The sequence below is a fragment of the Apodemus sylvaticus genome, chromosome 7 (assembly GCF_947179515.1).
Source record: "Apodemus sylvaticus chromosome 7, mApoSyl1.1, whole genome shotgun sequence".
Classification (NCBI taxonomy): Eukaryota; Metazoa; Chordata; class Mammalia; order Rodentia; family Muridae; genus Apodemus; species Apodemus sylvaticus.
This window is the reverse complement of record NC_067478.1, coordinates 67052780-67068937: the sequence shown is the minus strand read 5'-3', so window position 1 is coordinate 67068937 and position 16158 is coordinate 67052780. Positions and strand designations below refer to the sequence as shown.

Genomic DNA, 16158 nt, shown 5'->3' with positions numbered 1-16158 from the left:
GTGCCCAAGCAGCTCCAGGGAGGAGAACCATGGGCCAGAGAGACAGCCCAGCTCTGTGCCCTCCTGCAGTCTTCAGTCTGTCCACAGATACAGGTTCTCATTGATACTGCTTTAAAACGGCCCCAGTGTATAGCCCAGGATGGACCTCAAAGTCATGATCTTTCTGCTTCAACTTTCCAAGTTCTAGGATCACAGGTATATACCACCACACTCAGCATAAAGTCTTTAAAAAGCATTATTTTTTGTATTTATTCTTATGTATATGTGGTGGTGTGGTGGTGGTGGTGGTGGTGGTGTGTGTGCGTGTACACATGTATACATGCATGCTATATCACATATGTAGAGACCAGAGAACAACTTTGCGGAATCTGTTTTTTCCTTCTACCTTTACATAGGTTCTGGAGAGCAAACTCAGGCTGCCAGGCTTGCTTGCCAGTGGTCTTTACTCCCCGGCCAGTCTTGCCAACCTCTTTAACGTGGCTAAGGGCTTTCTTGTTACCAGTGCCCAGACTGTAGGCCCCAGGGCAGTCAAGATTTTCTGTGGATCACCCACTTCACCCCAAGACCGTTTTCTTCCCCCCCTCCTGTCGGTTGCTGCATCCCCACTCTGACTTCTGACATCTAGTTAGACTGGCTGTTCCATGCTGAAGCACGGGGGCTTCCTGGGAAGTTCCTCTCAGGTCCACTTGCCACACTCAAGGACTCACCACCTAACTCAGCTTCTCAACATGACGCAAAGGATTTGTTCAGCCTGGGCCACCAGCTGCACCTACGACAGCCCAGAGAGGTCTGAGTGTGACAATGACCTGCTACCTCTGAGGCCTGGCAGATACCAACTCTCCAGAGGTCCAGGCTCTGTTTCCTCAGATTCAACCAAAATACCCCAGCATTTGGGAGGGGCTGCATCTGCCCTGAACATGTACGGACATTTTTCTTGTCCTTATTGTGGGAATAATTTAAGAACCTTGGACATAGCATTTACTTTGCCTCAGGATTTTAAGGACTCTAGGGATGCTTTAAAGAACATAAGAAGGTTTGCAGAGAAATAATACTGTGCTACTTGACAAAGGGTGAACATCCAGGCTCTGGTCTTTTTAGGAGACCCTGTAACCAATCCCCATAGATGCTCAAGGACAGTTGCACCATGATGCTGGGATGTGACCTGCCCTACCTCTCCATTACCAAGCAAAAGCACAAGGTGTGTAAAGCGAGTCTTCACTCCACCTTTCTCAGCAAGGAGCCTCCTGGCCTTCCTGGAACCCTCATCTGTCACCCTTACTTCCCAGAGCTTGGTTCCTAGCTCCATTAAATGTAACCAACGGCATGTCGCTACTCTCCTAGACAAATACAAGCACCCACAATCATGCCTGTGTCCTTTGTTGTTCATAGAGAAGGCCTCATATAGCCCAGGCCAATCTCAAACTCACTATGTAGATGAAGATGACCTGGAACTTCTGGTCCTCCAGCCTCTACCTCCAGAGTACTGAGATTACAGCGTAGGACTTCCATGCCTGTTTTATGCAGTGCTAGGGGATGAACCCAGGGCTTCTTATGCACACTCTACAAACTGAGCTACATTTCCAGGGTTTTCTCTCAGTCTCAGCAGCCCCAAGAAATGGAAGGATCATGCCTGTTCTATAGGCAGAAAATGCCACGCTCAGAGAGATTAAGTGAGTTTCTCAAGTCAGTGGCACTGTAATAAAGACTTCTTGAGTCTGAAAAGCGTGTAAGACTGAAGAGATCAAGATAAATGCTACTCGGTCACTAGAATCCTAAGGCAATCCACAGCCTGACGCCTAGTCTGTGACAGTCCCAGCTTCTTTTCCCTCTGCCAGACATGCATCTACATCCACAGGAGGACCTCTGGCCCTAGTTCAAAAGTCTCCCTGCCGCCAGTTGTGCTTTTAGTCAGTCCCCAGGGATCCAGTAGGAGATGGGCTGTCCAGGGGGGCGGAAGGTACCAGAAGGGTAGCAAGTGCGTCCAGATGTTGAGGGTCTCATTGGTCATTTGGAAGAGGCTGAGGATGCAGGCAGTGGCGGAGCTCTGTGGGTGTCGGTAGCCAAAGAGGATGCCCTGCTCATGGAACACCTGTGGAGGGAAGACAGGGAAGGGGGAGGAGGTGAGACAACAGGAGGGGTGTCCTGGCTAGCATCGTTTCCTGGGTGGTTGAATAGTTCCTTGTCCTGGTCCTCTCCCTTCCTGCCTTTGTCCACTCTCCTCCCAGGAGCTTCTAAGATCCCCTGTCCTCCAAGCAGTCCCAAGCCAGCTGAGATCCAAGGTCCAGGCCGGCTTTGGGAGTGCAGTCTGGCTTTGCACTCCCAGCTGTGCTTACCCTGGGCATGAATGTTGTCTAAGAGTCCGTGTTTGTACTCTGCCTGAGGCCTATGGCCTGGTCTTTAGATGCCTTCGTGGCTGGCTCGCATGAATGCTGTCTGCCCGAGCCAGCCTGCCCTGGATGTCAGAGGCTGGTAGGGCGATCTCTGCAGAAGATCCTCCCAGTGAGATGATGTATCCACAAGGCGCTTCATAAAGGCCTTTTGATGATGAGGCCCGTGATGCCAAAGACTGGACTGTGGGAAGAGGAGGCTGACCACAGCAGGATCATAGAGCCATGGTCCCAGAGAGGTCTCCTGGTAAGCACTGCTCTCTCCTCCCCAAACACCTCCAGTAAGAAATGTAGTCTGGTCAGGTGGGACCAGCAGGTTTTGACTTCTCTGAAGTATTGTAGTATATCCATTTAAAATGGTAACGAGAGGGCTAGGAGATGGCTCAGTGGGGGCCTGTAATTCCAGTGCTGGAGAGGTGGACACAGAAGGATCCCTGGGGTTTACTGGCCAACCATTCTACCCAATCGGTGAGTCCTGGGGTTTAGTAAGAGACCCGGCCTCAAAGAATGCAGTGACAGTTGGGTGTGGTGGCATACATTTTTTCCCATACTTTAATCTCAGGAGGCCAAATTTGGCAGATTTCTGTCCAGTTCAAGGCTAGGTCTAGGTAGCAAGTTCCAAGCCAGCCAAGGCTACACCGGGAGATCCTATCTCAAAAAATCTAACAGATAAGATGGTGAAGCAATGGGGAAGATACTTAGTGCCAACCTCTGGCACATGCACTCATACACACAGGGGCACAAGACACTCGGGTAAGTGCCCCCCACCCCCGTCCATCTCAGAATGTGAAGAAAAGTGGAATGAGAACCCTCTGTATCCTAGCGCTACTGAGAGGTATGCACCTGCAGTGGGGCAGAGGTCAGGGAAAGTGCAGGAAAGGAAGCTAGTTGGATAACAGGAAATGAAGCTTCCTCTCTGAGTGGCTTCTCTCAAGGTTCCTTCCCACTTCCAGCATCTGATTTCCAGAGTGGTTGTACCATCTGACAATCCCACCAGCGGTGGAGCAGTGTTCCTCTTTCTCCACATCCTTGCCAACACCTGCTGTCTCCTGAGTTTTTAACCTTAGCCATTCTGACTGGTGTGAGGTGAAATCTCAGGGTTGTTTTGATTTGCATTTCCCTAATGGCTAATGATGTTGAACATTTCTCAGCCATCCGAATTTCTTCAGGTGAAAATGCAGAATGGGCTGTCCCTAGTTTGGGAGCATCCAGAATGTCCTTCCTCAGATAATGTGGCTCCCAGGGGCTTCTCATTGATCCAACAGACTACGTTTCAAGTGTTTGGTTTTTTTTCTTTCACATTAAAAAAAATCCAGTCGGGGCTGGGGTGGGGGTATTGGGGGGATGTTTCAGAATTAAGAGCACTTGTTGCTCTTTCGGAAGACCTAGGTTCAGTTCTTAGAATCCATAGGCCAACTCAAAACTGTTAACTCCAGTTCTCAGTGATCCAGCACCCTCTTCTGGGCTCTTTGGGTACTGCCTGCATGTGAGATTTATACATCTATAGCTATAGCTATAGTTATAGATATAGATATGCAAGCAAAGCAAAATGCTCATTCACATAAAGTAAATAAACTTTTAAAAAGTTTTCAAATGAACTAAAATATTGGCTGCTTACTAAAATGCAAAGACTGCAGAAAGGAGTGTTTCTGAACATTGTTTGCTCCTTTGTGTGAATTAGCTAAGCTTTAGATTACTGGGTAACACCCACAGCAGGGAAGACTTTATTCAGGACCACAGTGGCATGGGCGAGTCTAGAATCAAGGAGCAGACCGAGGGCTAGTGCTGGGAAATCCCTGAGATCCCTGAGCGGAGCCTGGCTGAACCAACCTGATGATTCCTGCTGAACCCAAGCCAGAGCGACTGGCCTTATCTGGGAGGATTAGGCCTCTGGCTGCCCAGAAAAGGTCACTCACAAACTGCCCAGGTGACAGAGGCCTGACAGGGAGAGCCGGGAGATTGTTCCTGTCGGTCACATTTGAGAATCTGGTCCCAGGGCTGGGGACGTGGCTCAATGGTGGAGAGCTTGCCCAGCAAGCACAAGGCACTGGGTTTGTTCCTCAGTCTGGCATAAACCAGGCAGAGCAGTGCGTTCCAGTAATCCCAGCACTCGAGGTGGCAGCATGGGGGTCAGGAGTTTAATAACCATTCTTGTCTACATAAGGCACTCAAGGACAGTCTGGGCTAGTGGATAAAAGGAGGAGGAGGAAGGGGAGGAGAAGGGAGGATCTGGTCCCAGATCTGAGAGTGGGAAAAAAGGTCTTTGCCACAGAAACCAGGGCTGGGTACTGATTAAAAGAGCCTGCCTCCATCCCACAATTTTGACCTTCACATGTATGACAAACCCAACATCATGCATGTATGTGGTAGGGGCAGCATATCAGGTAGCTCCGAGAGGCCATGTCAGGTGGGTCAGGGATGAAAAAAGACAACAGCTCTCTGTGACCCAAGACAGAATGACTTTCACATTGAGATAACACAACCGATCCATCCCTGCGCGCCCCAGACCGAACCTCTGTTTATTGGACAGAACGGCGAGCACTCAGGTGCGCTCCTGCTCCCAGCAGCTTGGAGCACAGAAAGGTCACCAGACCCCTCCTCCATGACAGCCCAGCCTCAGCAAAGCACTCCTCCTGCACGGAGTCGATCTTCACAGAATCCAGGCCACATACAGCAAAACAGCAAAGAGAACGTTTGAAGACAAGTTTGTATTCCGAGCTCAGTTTGATCCCCAACGGCAAATTACAATCAACTCCTCGCTCCTCTGGAGCCTGGCTTCATCTCCAGCGATGCTCCCCCTTCCCTCCGCCCCCAACTCCCCCTGCGTTAGCAGGCACCTGATTATTTGCACAGCAGAAGCAGTTTTTAGGGGTTCACTTTGCATCTAAGGCAGCAGGCTGGGCAATTTAGAGTGAAGTGAAACGGAGCGGCGGCGGCGGTGGCCGTGGCGGTGGCGGTGGCAGCGGCGGCGTGCAGCCGGTTAGGAGTGAGAACCTCCAGGCACCTGGGGCGGAAGGGCAAAGCGCCCAGCGGCCAGCGAGCGCTTTTAGCGCTTGCGGCAGGCTCTGCGCCACAGAAGGTTCCCGAGACCCCGGTGTGCCCGCCCCCTGAAGCCTGAAACTCCACCCTTTGGTTTTTCTAGCTATTAAACTGCAAATCACCCAAGGAGAAATAAATGAGGGTCTCTGGCCTGTGGTAAGTAACAGATTATGATGGTGAGAAAAGGGAAGAGGGAAGAGTCGTGTGGAGAGGGAAGGAAAGGCAGCTGGCTTCTAGCAGGTACTCTTCGCTTCCTGTCCAAATGTCACAGAATCTTCACCACCTCCTTATAAAGAAGAGTCCTTGAGTGTCCTCATAACGGGGTGGAGGTGGAGGAGGAGGTGGAGGTGGAGGTGGAGGTGGAGGTGGAGGTGGAGGTGGAGGTGGAGGTGGAGGTGGAGGTGGAGGTGGAGGTGGAGGTGGAGGTGGCATCTTTCCATGTTCCCAGCAGCCATGGGAATGGTTGAAATCTACAAGCCTCAGGCCTCCACTTCCCGTCATGATGCACCCTCTCACACACTGCTAAGCAGGACACTGTTGAGAGGTACAACTGTCATCCCTTTCCCTGGGGTACAGGACATTCCTGTCCTACTCTGAGAAACAGATTTATGCCTCCCTTCAAATTTATTCATTAAAGTACTACGACCCCAACGCACTGTATTTGAAGCTGGCCTCCAACTCCCCACGTACCCAAGGATAACCTCGGACTTCTGATCCTCCCGCCTCCCCTTCCTAAGTACTGAGGTGACAGGAGTGTACCATCGTTCTCTGATGGAGATCAAACTCAGGGCTTCATCACTTCTAGGCAAGGGTTCTAGCTCAGTCACCCCCACCTCCAGCCCTGGCAACAGTGTCTCCCCGAGAGGATAACACTTAAAATTAAGCCATTAGAGTGGGTTGAGTTTGAGGCCAGCCTAGTCTACAGAGTGAGTTCCAGGACAGCCAGGGCTACACAGAGAAACCCTGTCTTGAAAAACAAAAAACAAACAACAACAACAACAACAAAAAAGTGGGTTATCCAGTGTGGCTGGTGACTGTCAGAAGAGGAAGTCTGGATTGCCAGAGTTCCCAGGTGTGGACACAGTAAAGAGGCTTCAAGAGGGAGGCCCCAGAGGACCAGCCCTGCCCTCACCCTCATCTCGGTCTCCCAGGACCCAGAGCTGAGAGGAAATAGCCAGTGGGGTTTAGTGCTCCGTGCTTCCTCCACGGTTTGTCAGTATCATCCCTAAACTCGCTTTTTGGCAGGTCACCCAAGAGCTCACTGCCCTTGGTGGCTGGTATAAGAGCCTGCAGTTACTTATGTATTATTATGTATTAATACCTGGGACACTTTGATGTAGCCCAGGCTGAACTTGAACTCATTATGTAGTTGAAACTGGCCTTGAACTCCTGAACCTCTTGTTTCTGCCTCACTTTCTTTCTTTTTTTTTTTGAGACAGGGTTTCTCTGTATAGCCCTGGCTGTCCTGGAACTTACTCTGTAGACCAGGCTGGCCTTGAACTCAGAAATCCGCCTGCCTCTGCCTCCCAAGAGCTGGGATTACAGGTGTGCGCCACCACTGCCTGGCAAGAGGCTCACTTCTTTTTTTGTTTGTTTGTTTTGTTTTGTTTGGATTTTGTTTTTTTCAAGACAGGGTTTCTCTGTATAGCCCTGGCTGTCCTGGAACTCACTCTGTAGACCAGGCTGGCCTCGAACTCAGAAATCTGCCTGCCTCTGCCTCCCAGAGTGCTGGGATTACAGGCGTGCACCACCACCTCCCGGCTGAGAGGCTCACTTCTAACAAGCTTTCTGGTGGATGCTGATGCCTCTGCCCTTGCAATCCAGCTGCCACCGCTGTGCCCAGAATCCAGTTTATCTCGGAGGAGGACGTTGCCTTAAGTAAGGGCAACAAGGTGGACACACAGGGTATTATGGTTGGAGTCTAGAATACCCCTAGGAGATCATCTACTGGGGGCGTGGCTACCTGCCACCGATGGGCCTTTGGAAAATGACTGGTTCCTGAGGGTTCTGACCTAGACAGTGGGTGGATGTCCTGACGTTGTGGAGCCTGGGTAGAGGAGTTGATCAGTGGAGGTGGCTGTGGGAACTCTACCTTGTCTTGGTCCCTTCTTATGTCCCTTTTCTCTGCTTTTTTCTATGCTGTTAGCTGCTGTGCCACACCCTCCCTGCTGTGACCTACTGAAATCTCAGAAACCCTAAACTTAATCCTTCCTCCTTTTAAGATGTTTGCATCAGATGCATGAAAACACTAAGCTTACTTAGCATTAGTGGTGCACACTTTTAATCCCAGCACTTGGGAGGCAGAGGCAGGTGGATCTCTGAGTTTGAAGTCAGCCTAGTCTACAGAGCTAGTTCCAGGACAGTCAGGGCTACACAGAGAAACCCTGTCTCAAGACAAAACAGAGTGTTACATAACACAAACACAACGGGGACGTGAAAGGCCAGCACAGGAAAAAGACAAGAACCAGGGTGTGTCTAGGGAGAGGTTTGCAGCCGGGAAGGTCAGAGTGATGCAAGGTTGCTGGATTTCAAGGTGGAGAGAGTGGTTCAGGGGCCAAGGAGTGGGAAGAGCAAGGAGCAGGTAGGTTCTCTCTGCATCATCTCTAGTGGGGATTCCGGCCATCAGCCCATGGGGCGCTTGTCGTGCATAAGCTGGAAGACAATAATTGCTGGAATTCTCCTGTTTCTTCAGTGCTAGGTACGGAACCTGGGGTCTTAGTATGTAAGGCTAGACCCCTGGGCCTCTTTTCCATAAGCCACCAAATTTGTAAGAACTGGTTAAACAAGTAGAGAGAAACTAATAAAGGACAGAACTTGACAAAAATCCCAAGCCAGGCAGGATGCGCATTTTGAGTTGCTTGCTGGAGTTGGTAGCTTTTTTTTTTCTTCCAAATTTATTTTTATTTTATGTGTTGATATCCTGCATATAATGTCTGTACACCATGTGCTTGCAGTGTCTGTGGAGGCCAGAAGAGGGCATTGGATCCCTTGGAACTGGTGTTACAAACAGCTGGAAGATGCCATGGACTGGGAACCAAACCTGGGTCTTCTGCAAGAGTAGCCATTGCGTTCACACATTAAGCCATCTCTCTAGCCCCTGAAAGCTCCCCCCCCCCTTCGGAACAGTTCAGAGGTGTGCGACTCATTCTCTAAATTATTCAAGGATAACTTCCAGACACGTGTAGACAACTTGACCTTAAACTATGTTCATTTCACCCAGTGAGAAGGCTAAGAGAGCATGTGGATTTCACTTAGATAAGATGCACAATAATTAGAAGGAATCAAAGAAACAAGAGATCTCCAATTTGGTCTGTGGTGGGAAATTATCTTAATTATGAGTTTGAATTCTCTACTGATATTTGTTATAGGATATTGTTAGCCAAAGCTTAAAAAAATGTATGTGTATCTAGGATGGACTACATAGCAAGAGTCTATCTCAATCCCCTTTCCAAATTAGGTGGAACTATTTCACTTTATAAAGAATATTTAAAATAGACATTTTGGCTAAGGGTGTAGATCAGTTGGCAGAGTGCAATAAACCAAGGAAGATTAAAGAAAATTCCCGTCTAGGTGTGGCAATTCACACCTTTAATCCCAGCACTGGAAAGGCATAGGCAGACAAATCTCAGTGAGTTTGAGGCCTGTTTGGTCTACATAGTGAGCTCCTGGACAGCCAGAGTTATGTAGGGAATGATCCTGTCTCAAAACAAATAACAAAGCCTCCCAATAATTCAGAATTCAGAGCCTTCTGATAGTCTGTATATGGGTTTTGGGTCAAAATTTATACCAAGACATCTCAAACAGGAAACGCTCCAGACTTGGCAGTCCTAGGGAGCAAGCGAAAATCCCTCTTCAGGGATATCCACCTTAGCTCAAGCGTACACACTCAAGAACAGAGCATCTCGAGGGAGCGGTAGCAGCAAGAGCAGGGTCAGAAATGGAGGCACAAGGGTTGTAGAGATGGCTCAGCGATTAAGGACACTTGTTCTTGCAGCTGACCCAGGTTCAGTTCCCAACACAGTATGCACAACCTAGTTCTAGGAGACCCAATGCCCTCTGCTGGCCTCTGTGGGTACTGCATGGAGCTAAACACCTACACCCCCCCCCCCCAAAAAAAAATCTCAAAAAAATTTTGTTAAGAGGGCAGGGGAATGAGTCATAGCTAGGCATGGTGGTGTACAATTGCAATCCCAGCACTTAGGAGGCAGCATGAAGATCACCCTAAGTTTGAGTTTGAGGCTAATCTGGTTTATGAAGAAATTTCCTGGCAAGATGCATTTCAACTGTTCAAAGTGGCTGTCTTCAGGCGGGAGAAATCAGGCATGGCAGAAATAGTCAGCACTTGCCAACTCCCCGGGTGTTTCCTACGTCTTGGACTTGTTTGAAGTCTGGTCAGAGTCGGCTGACTGTTTACAGGGTGCTCCCTTTAGGCCAGAACAGTTCAAAGCAGTGCATTGCCTTGAAACTGCACTTTTATTCACGTTTTAAAAGTCTGTTTATTTACTCTGTATGTTTGTGTGTGTGTGTTTGTGAGACAGTGCTTGTGGAGAGGTCAGAGGGCAGCTAGCGTTAGCTTGAGTTCTGGGGATTGAGCTCAGGTTGTCAGGTGATATTTCCACAGGACAGAACTCACAGCCAGCTCCAATCTTTTGAGAAATTGTTTTGGGTCAAAGGGCACAATGTTCCTTCATCATGTTGCCTTCTCAGGGTCAACCCACCCCCACCTATCAAGGATTTAAGGTCCTGGACTACTTTTTTACATTCAGGACAGTTCTGAAAGCCAAAACCCATGGCAGAGCCCTTGGATGATGAGCACGTGATGGCTTTGTGTGGTGGGAAGAGCCTTTGACGCCGTGGCTCCTCCCACATCCTGCCATGGCCCCGCCTACATCCTGCAGTGGCTCCTCCCACATCCTGCCATCCTCACTTCTCGCAGTGAAGTACCTGAGAACCATCCCTGGTTAACTCCCTGCCGGCCAATTTCAATCTCAGAGTTTGTTTCTAGGAAACCCAACTGAAGATGCTGTCCTCTCTCTTCCCGTCTGTGGTGACCTCGGAGGCCACCTGTCCCAGCTGGTGCAGCTAGGAGTGACTGCTGTGTAATTTGAAGTGAAAGCAGTCTTCGACACTTTGAGACACTGAGGTATCTGGGTTAATTTGCGACAGGGTGTCACGCAGCCCAGTCTGACCTCAAATTCACTATGTAGCCAAAGATGACCGACCATGAGCTTAGTTCATGAGTACTAAGATTACAGGCATGCAGTAACTGGTTCTTTTTGCATTCTAGATAAATATTTTATCGATTGAGCTGCATTCCCAGCCAATCCTGGGTAGCTTTTAAACCTCTGCTGGTCTACTCTCTTGTGCCTAGTACAGCTAGCTGTTCATAGTAAAACAGTTGACGTGAGCTAGGTGGTGGTGGCACATGCCTTAAATCCTAACTCTCCAGAGGCAGGCAGACTTCCAAGTTCAAAGCCAGCCTGGTCTACAAAGCAAGTTCCAGAACAGCCAGTACTACACAGAGAAACTGTCCCAAAAAACAAAACAAAGCAAAAAAAAAAAAAAAAAAAAAAAAAAAGCCGAACTGATCTCTAAGCTGGTACCGGAAGAACATGTCGAGAAGCAGAAGAGTGGAAGGGAAAAGTTAAGAATGTGACCCTTCATCCCAGACGACTGGAATGGAAGGCAGAAGCGGAGGAAACAGACACATTCACACAGGACAGCTGAAGCAAACACAGATCCCTCCATAGCACACCGCTAGACACATTAGCAAAGACGTGTGTGCGTCTCCAAGCTAAAGCTCCAACTCCAAGCTGTTTACACAAGGCACAGTTAAAACCTAACGACAGGAAGGGTTGAAAGGCGGAGGAAGGGAAGCGTCAGATGATAACAAACACAGCAGGCCTGGACTGCATCACCAGGTGGGACCCCAGACAAGGGCGAAGGGCGCTGGGAAGGCACAGGCATCTTTTCCTCACCAGGAAGCTACATGAGGCTCACCACTAACTTCTCTATGAGGCATTTAACTTTTTATTATACTTATTTGGTGTGTGTGTGTGTGTGTGTGTGTGTGGATATGCATACATAAGTATGCCAGAGGACAAGCTCCAGTCTGGTTCTTCTGCAAGTGCCATCCATCTTGAGTTTTAAGAATCTCTCCTTGACCTGGGGCTTGCAGACAAGGTTAGGGTGACTGGCTAGTGATCCCCCGGGATCCATCCCTGTCTCCCTAGTGCTTGGTTTACAGGCACTCACCAGCTTCTTATTTGGCTTCTGAGATTTGAACTCAGGTCCTCAGGCTTTTACAGCAAGCCCCTGAAACTCGTCTTAAGAGTGTCTTTCCTGATCATTTCCTCCCCTGTGACAGAAACGACCCATCTCTCCTCCCAGCTGCCTTACAAAGTGCTCGCACATGTTTAAAATCCCTGTGCACTTCAGAGGAGCCTAGCGAGGACAGGATTGCCCACATGTCTTCTCTGAATCCTGTAGAGAAACACCTTGTACACAGGAAGACGTCAATAAAAATGTCTGAATAAATCCAAGACTCACACTCTGTTCCCACTAGTCACACCCACTGGTGTGTGGGCAGAGGGGAGCGGATGGCCCTGTGAGACCAGAGGCAGGTTCCTGCTCAAAGGGCCATGGATGGTGGCTTTCTTAAGAACTTCCTGCTTTCCTTATCTTGCCCCACAACAGCTCTGCACTGCCCATGATTCTGCCCAGCGCCATCTCCCTGGCATTACCTGGCTCTAGAGCTTCAGATCAGAGCCTGGCAGGTCCCTACTTAGTGTCCCACTGGTGATATTGAGCTTGGTTAGGGACTGTAGGACATCACTGTGTGACAATCAGCTGAGCAGAAAGGGGCTCTCATCTTCCCAGGAAAACATCCCACCACAAAACAGCACTGACTCTCAGTCCTGCAGGAAGGAAGGTAGACCCAGAGACAAGGACACAGCCTTGTGTTTTCTCTACAAGGCAAGATGAAGTATACCAGTTTGGCACAGCATACGACCAATAGGTTAGGACTTCTAGAGGCAGGGTGTCTGTGTGTGCTGGGTGTGTCAGGATGGCTCTGTGGAAAGGAGACAGGAACCACTAACCAAGCCCTTCTCCACTGTCCAACCCTAGGCCAGCCTGACCCTCCTGTAAGAGTAGAGGGTAGTGCTGGGAATGGTGGTGTATCCTGTATTCCCTGCACGTAGGAGGCTGAGGCAGGAGGACTGTGTGTTTGAGGCTAGATTGTCTCAAATAAAATAGAGGTGTGGGAAGTAAGAGACAGAGACAACAGATGTGCAGAGCCAGGCTATGGTGACTGCTCTCTGGCCTACTTTGGAGCACCACAGGAGGTCCCAGCCAGACTTTCCCTACCATGCAGCTGTTACCACTTCCCCTGGCTAGCCCAAATCTCTCCTCTCTCTAATGACTTTGCTTCCTGATGCGGTACGAGGTTACACTGAAGGGCTATACTTTGCCAGCCTGGGGCATGGGTGGGGCAAGGGGTGCTGGTTTCTGTAGGAGGTTTAGCAGGGAGCCTTGAAGACAAGGGGTCATATTGCAGGGGCTGATCCACTGCACACCCTGGAACTCAGCCATGGAATAGAAGCCCTCACCTGGGGCACCTGGTCGATGCGGAACAGCCTGGGCAGCTTCAGGCTCAGCATCTTGACACCAGGCTGGGAAAGGCAGTTGAGGTCACTCTGGCCTCTCAGCAGGTCCCACTCAGAGTGCAGACATACCAGGGATATCAAAGTAGCGTCCCTGAAAGAGGACAAAAGGAAATCAGGTCAGACTCCACCTAACTTCAACTGGATTACGGTTTATGGTGGTTCAACTATTGGACATTTTTAGAATGGTAACAAACAAAGATTCCCATGGGGAGTGGAACTCAGTGGGTTGAGTACTTGCCAAGCATGCATGAGGCCCTGGGTTTGATCCCCAGCTCTGAATAAGACAGATGTGCTGGTACATGCCATTAATCCTGAGGAGGTAGACACGGGGAGGGGTGGGGGGAATCAAGAGTTCAAGGTCATCCTTAACTCCTGGCCAACCTGGGTGAACCCTTGTCTTTTTTTGGAGGGGAGGGAAGGGTTTTGAAGCAATATTTCTGTATAACAGACCAGACTGTCCTGGAACTGGCTTTTGTAGACTAGGCTGGCCTTGAACTCACAGAGATCTGACTGCCTCTGCCTCCTGAGTGCTGGGATCAAAGGGGTATGAAAAGATTTCTTAAAAGCAGTGGTTCAGACTACTCCATCCCGCATTCTGAGGATGCCAGCTGGTAAGCAATTAGATCCTCCCTCGGCTGATTACTATAGTATGAAGATTTTAACCTTCAAAATCTGTATGTTAGAATTTAATCCGCAGTGTGGTATGAAGTAAGGCCTTTGGAAGGTAATGAGGTGATGAGGGTCCCACTCTTATGGGATTAGTACCCTTATAGAAGAGGCCTGAAGAAGCTTTCTTGACACTGGGCTCAGGGTGGAGGTTGCAGGGCAGGGTGGGGACAGGGACAAGGAGGAAGAGTCATCTGAATAATCTCAGAACAGACTGCTTAGCCTCTAGAACTGGAAGCAATACATTTTCATTGTTTATAAACTACCCGATCTATTATAGCAATATGAACGGAGACTGCAATAGAAAACTGTAGGGCTGTGAAGGACCCAAGATCATCTACTCCTCTCCGAGGGATGAGCTGTAGATGATTTTCCCCAGAGTTGCTGAACTAGCAAGAGATGAGGCCGCACACTCTACTCCATAGGCTGGTCGGTCTGAGGAAGGCAGAGACCTGGGCCACCCTAGGTGACACAAGTAGACAATGCTGTGGGAGGGTTAGATCGTTCAGTGAGTAAGTTTGCCTCCAAGCCTGAAGACCCAAGTTTCATCCCCAGGACCCCCATGGGAGGAAAAGAGAAACAAAAAGACTGTCCTCTAGTCTTACACAGTAGTGCACACATACGCCTGCGAAAGCACACACATACACAAGAAATCAGCTAAATACATTTTAATAAAAACATGTAAAGGTGGGCAAGGAACTATGTTCTAGTTCAAGGAAGACTTGGCTCTTGTGGGGGGGGGGGGCAGGCTGACCACAGCTCTATCACACAAAAAACAGGCCAGGCAAAAAGCCAAGGAGCTTCTTGGAGACAGAGCAACTCGGAGTAAACAATAAAGTTGATCAAACAGGATTAAGACTGTTTAGCAACTGTAAACATGAACTACAGACATCTAAAGGTCTCAGATGGCCCAGGAAACAGAAAAACACTGCTTTAGTGCCAAGAGGACAAAGCTGGGGGCTGACCACAGTGTCTGTCTTCTGTCACCCCTGGCCCTGAGCCTTAGAGCCTTCCTCATGTCCCCAGCAACAGAGGGGAATCTTCCCTGCCTCTGAGGGCCTGGGACCTTTCCTAATCTCCCTGGATCGACTGGAAATTCACATATCACACATCACACACACACACACCGAGAGAGAGAGAGAGAGAGAGAGAGAGAGAGAGAGAGAGAGAGAGAGAGAGAGAGAGAAAGAGAGAGAGAGAGAGAGAGAAATGGAGAGCAATTAGATAAGAATGTGACAACCTCCAACCTCCACATGCACACATGAATATGAGAACCAATTAACTAAAGGGACTACATCCTAGCACAATGCACCAAGTCCACGTTCCCCTGCGCATGGGGAGATGATGGAAGCGGTATGCTTGGGATGTGTGTGGTCTGGATGGCAAGTAGGGAGCCACTCCTGCCAACTTAGCAAGCTGAGGCCAAGTCCCAGATAAGTCAGAACTTGACAGACCTGTTTCAAAAGTGGGAGGCTTCTGCTGTTATATTCATACAGCATTCAAAGTAATGAAGCCTCTCTTACAACTAGGTTGTTAGCCCACATCTAAATTGTCCATCTTTGTTTGTCAACAATTGCAAAAGACCAGTGACTGATGGTGGGAAGTCACGGCACACAGCTGATCTTAAGCTTTTCAGAAACCACTGAACCTGGAATGAACTCCATGAGCTTCTTAATTCTACCTCCTGGGAAACAGGCTCTTTATTTCACAGACCCTAGAAAAACCAGGCTTCAATTTGCAGTATCACCAACATGGCAGCTTGGGTTGCTGGGTCAAGAGACAAGTTTGTTCAAGGGCTTCTGTTCAACTTTTAATTCTGTTGCTGTGGAAGAAACACTCTGATAAAAAGGCAACTTAGGGGCAAAGGGTTTATTTTAGCTAATTCCCAGGCTATAGCCCATCATTGCAAGGAAGACAGGAGCAGGCGTTTGAGAGAGCTGGTCGCATTGTATCCGCAGTCAATAGAGAAATGAATACATGCTCACTCTATTGGGTTCATCTCACTTTCTTCACTCTTAGGCAGTTCAGGGACCCCTGCCTAGGGAATGGTATCACCCACAGTGGCTTGATTTTCCTGTATCAATTAAGATAATTTTACACAAACATGCTCAAAGGCCAACCCAAGGTAAACAATCCCTCATTAGGGCTCTCAAGTTGTGTCAAGTTGACAATTAAAGTTAACCACCACGGTTTCTAAGATAAAATCCAGACACATCAGAAAGATACAGTGTAGTAGTGTTTCATGTAAGACATCTTACTGGAGGTCTCATGGTTTTGTAACAGAAGGGCTGGGGATGTTTCTCAGTTGGTGGAGTGCTTGCTTAGCACACGCAAAGCGCTGGGCTTGATCCTGAGGACAACATAGAACCACGTATAGTAGTTAGTACACACTTGTGACC

General features: G+C 49.0%; 1 protein-coding gene across 2 annotated transcripts in view; it reads right to left on the bottom strand.

Moving 5' to 3' along the window:
* Paqr5 (progestin and adipoQ receptor family member 5) overlaps positions 1-16158 on the bottom strand; it is a 71228-nt gene that overhangs the window by 20874 nt on the left and 34196 nt on the right. For both annotated transcript variants that reach the window (XM_052188107.1, XM_052188106.1), the window contains 2 exons: positions 13037-13184; positions 1962-2089 (listed from right to left, as the gene is read on the bottom strand). In XM_052188107.1, coding sequence (XP_052044067.1) covers positions 1962-2089; positions 13037-13087 — 179 coding nt within the window. In that variant the 5' untranslated portion in view covers positions 13088-13184. The remainder of the gene's footprint in view (positions 1-1961; positions 2090-13036; positions 13185-16158) is intronic.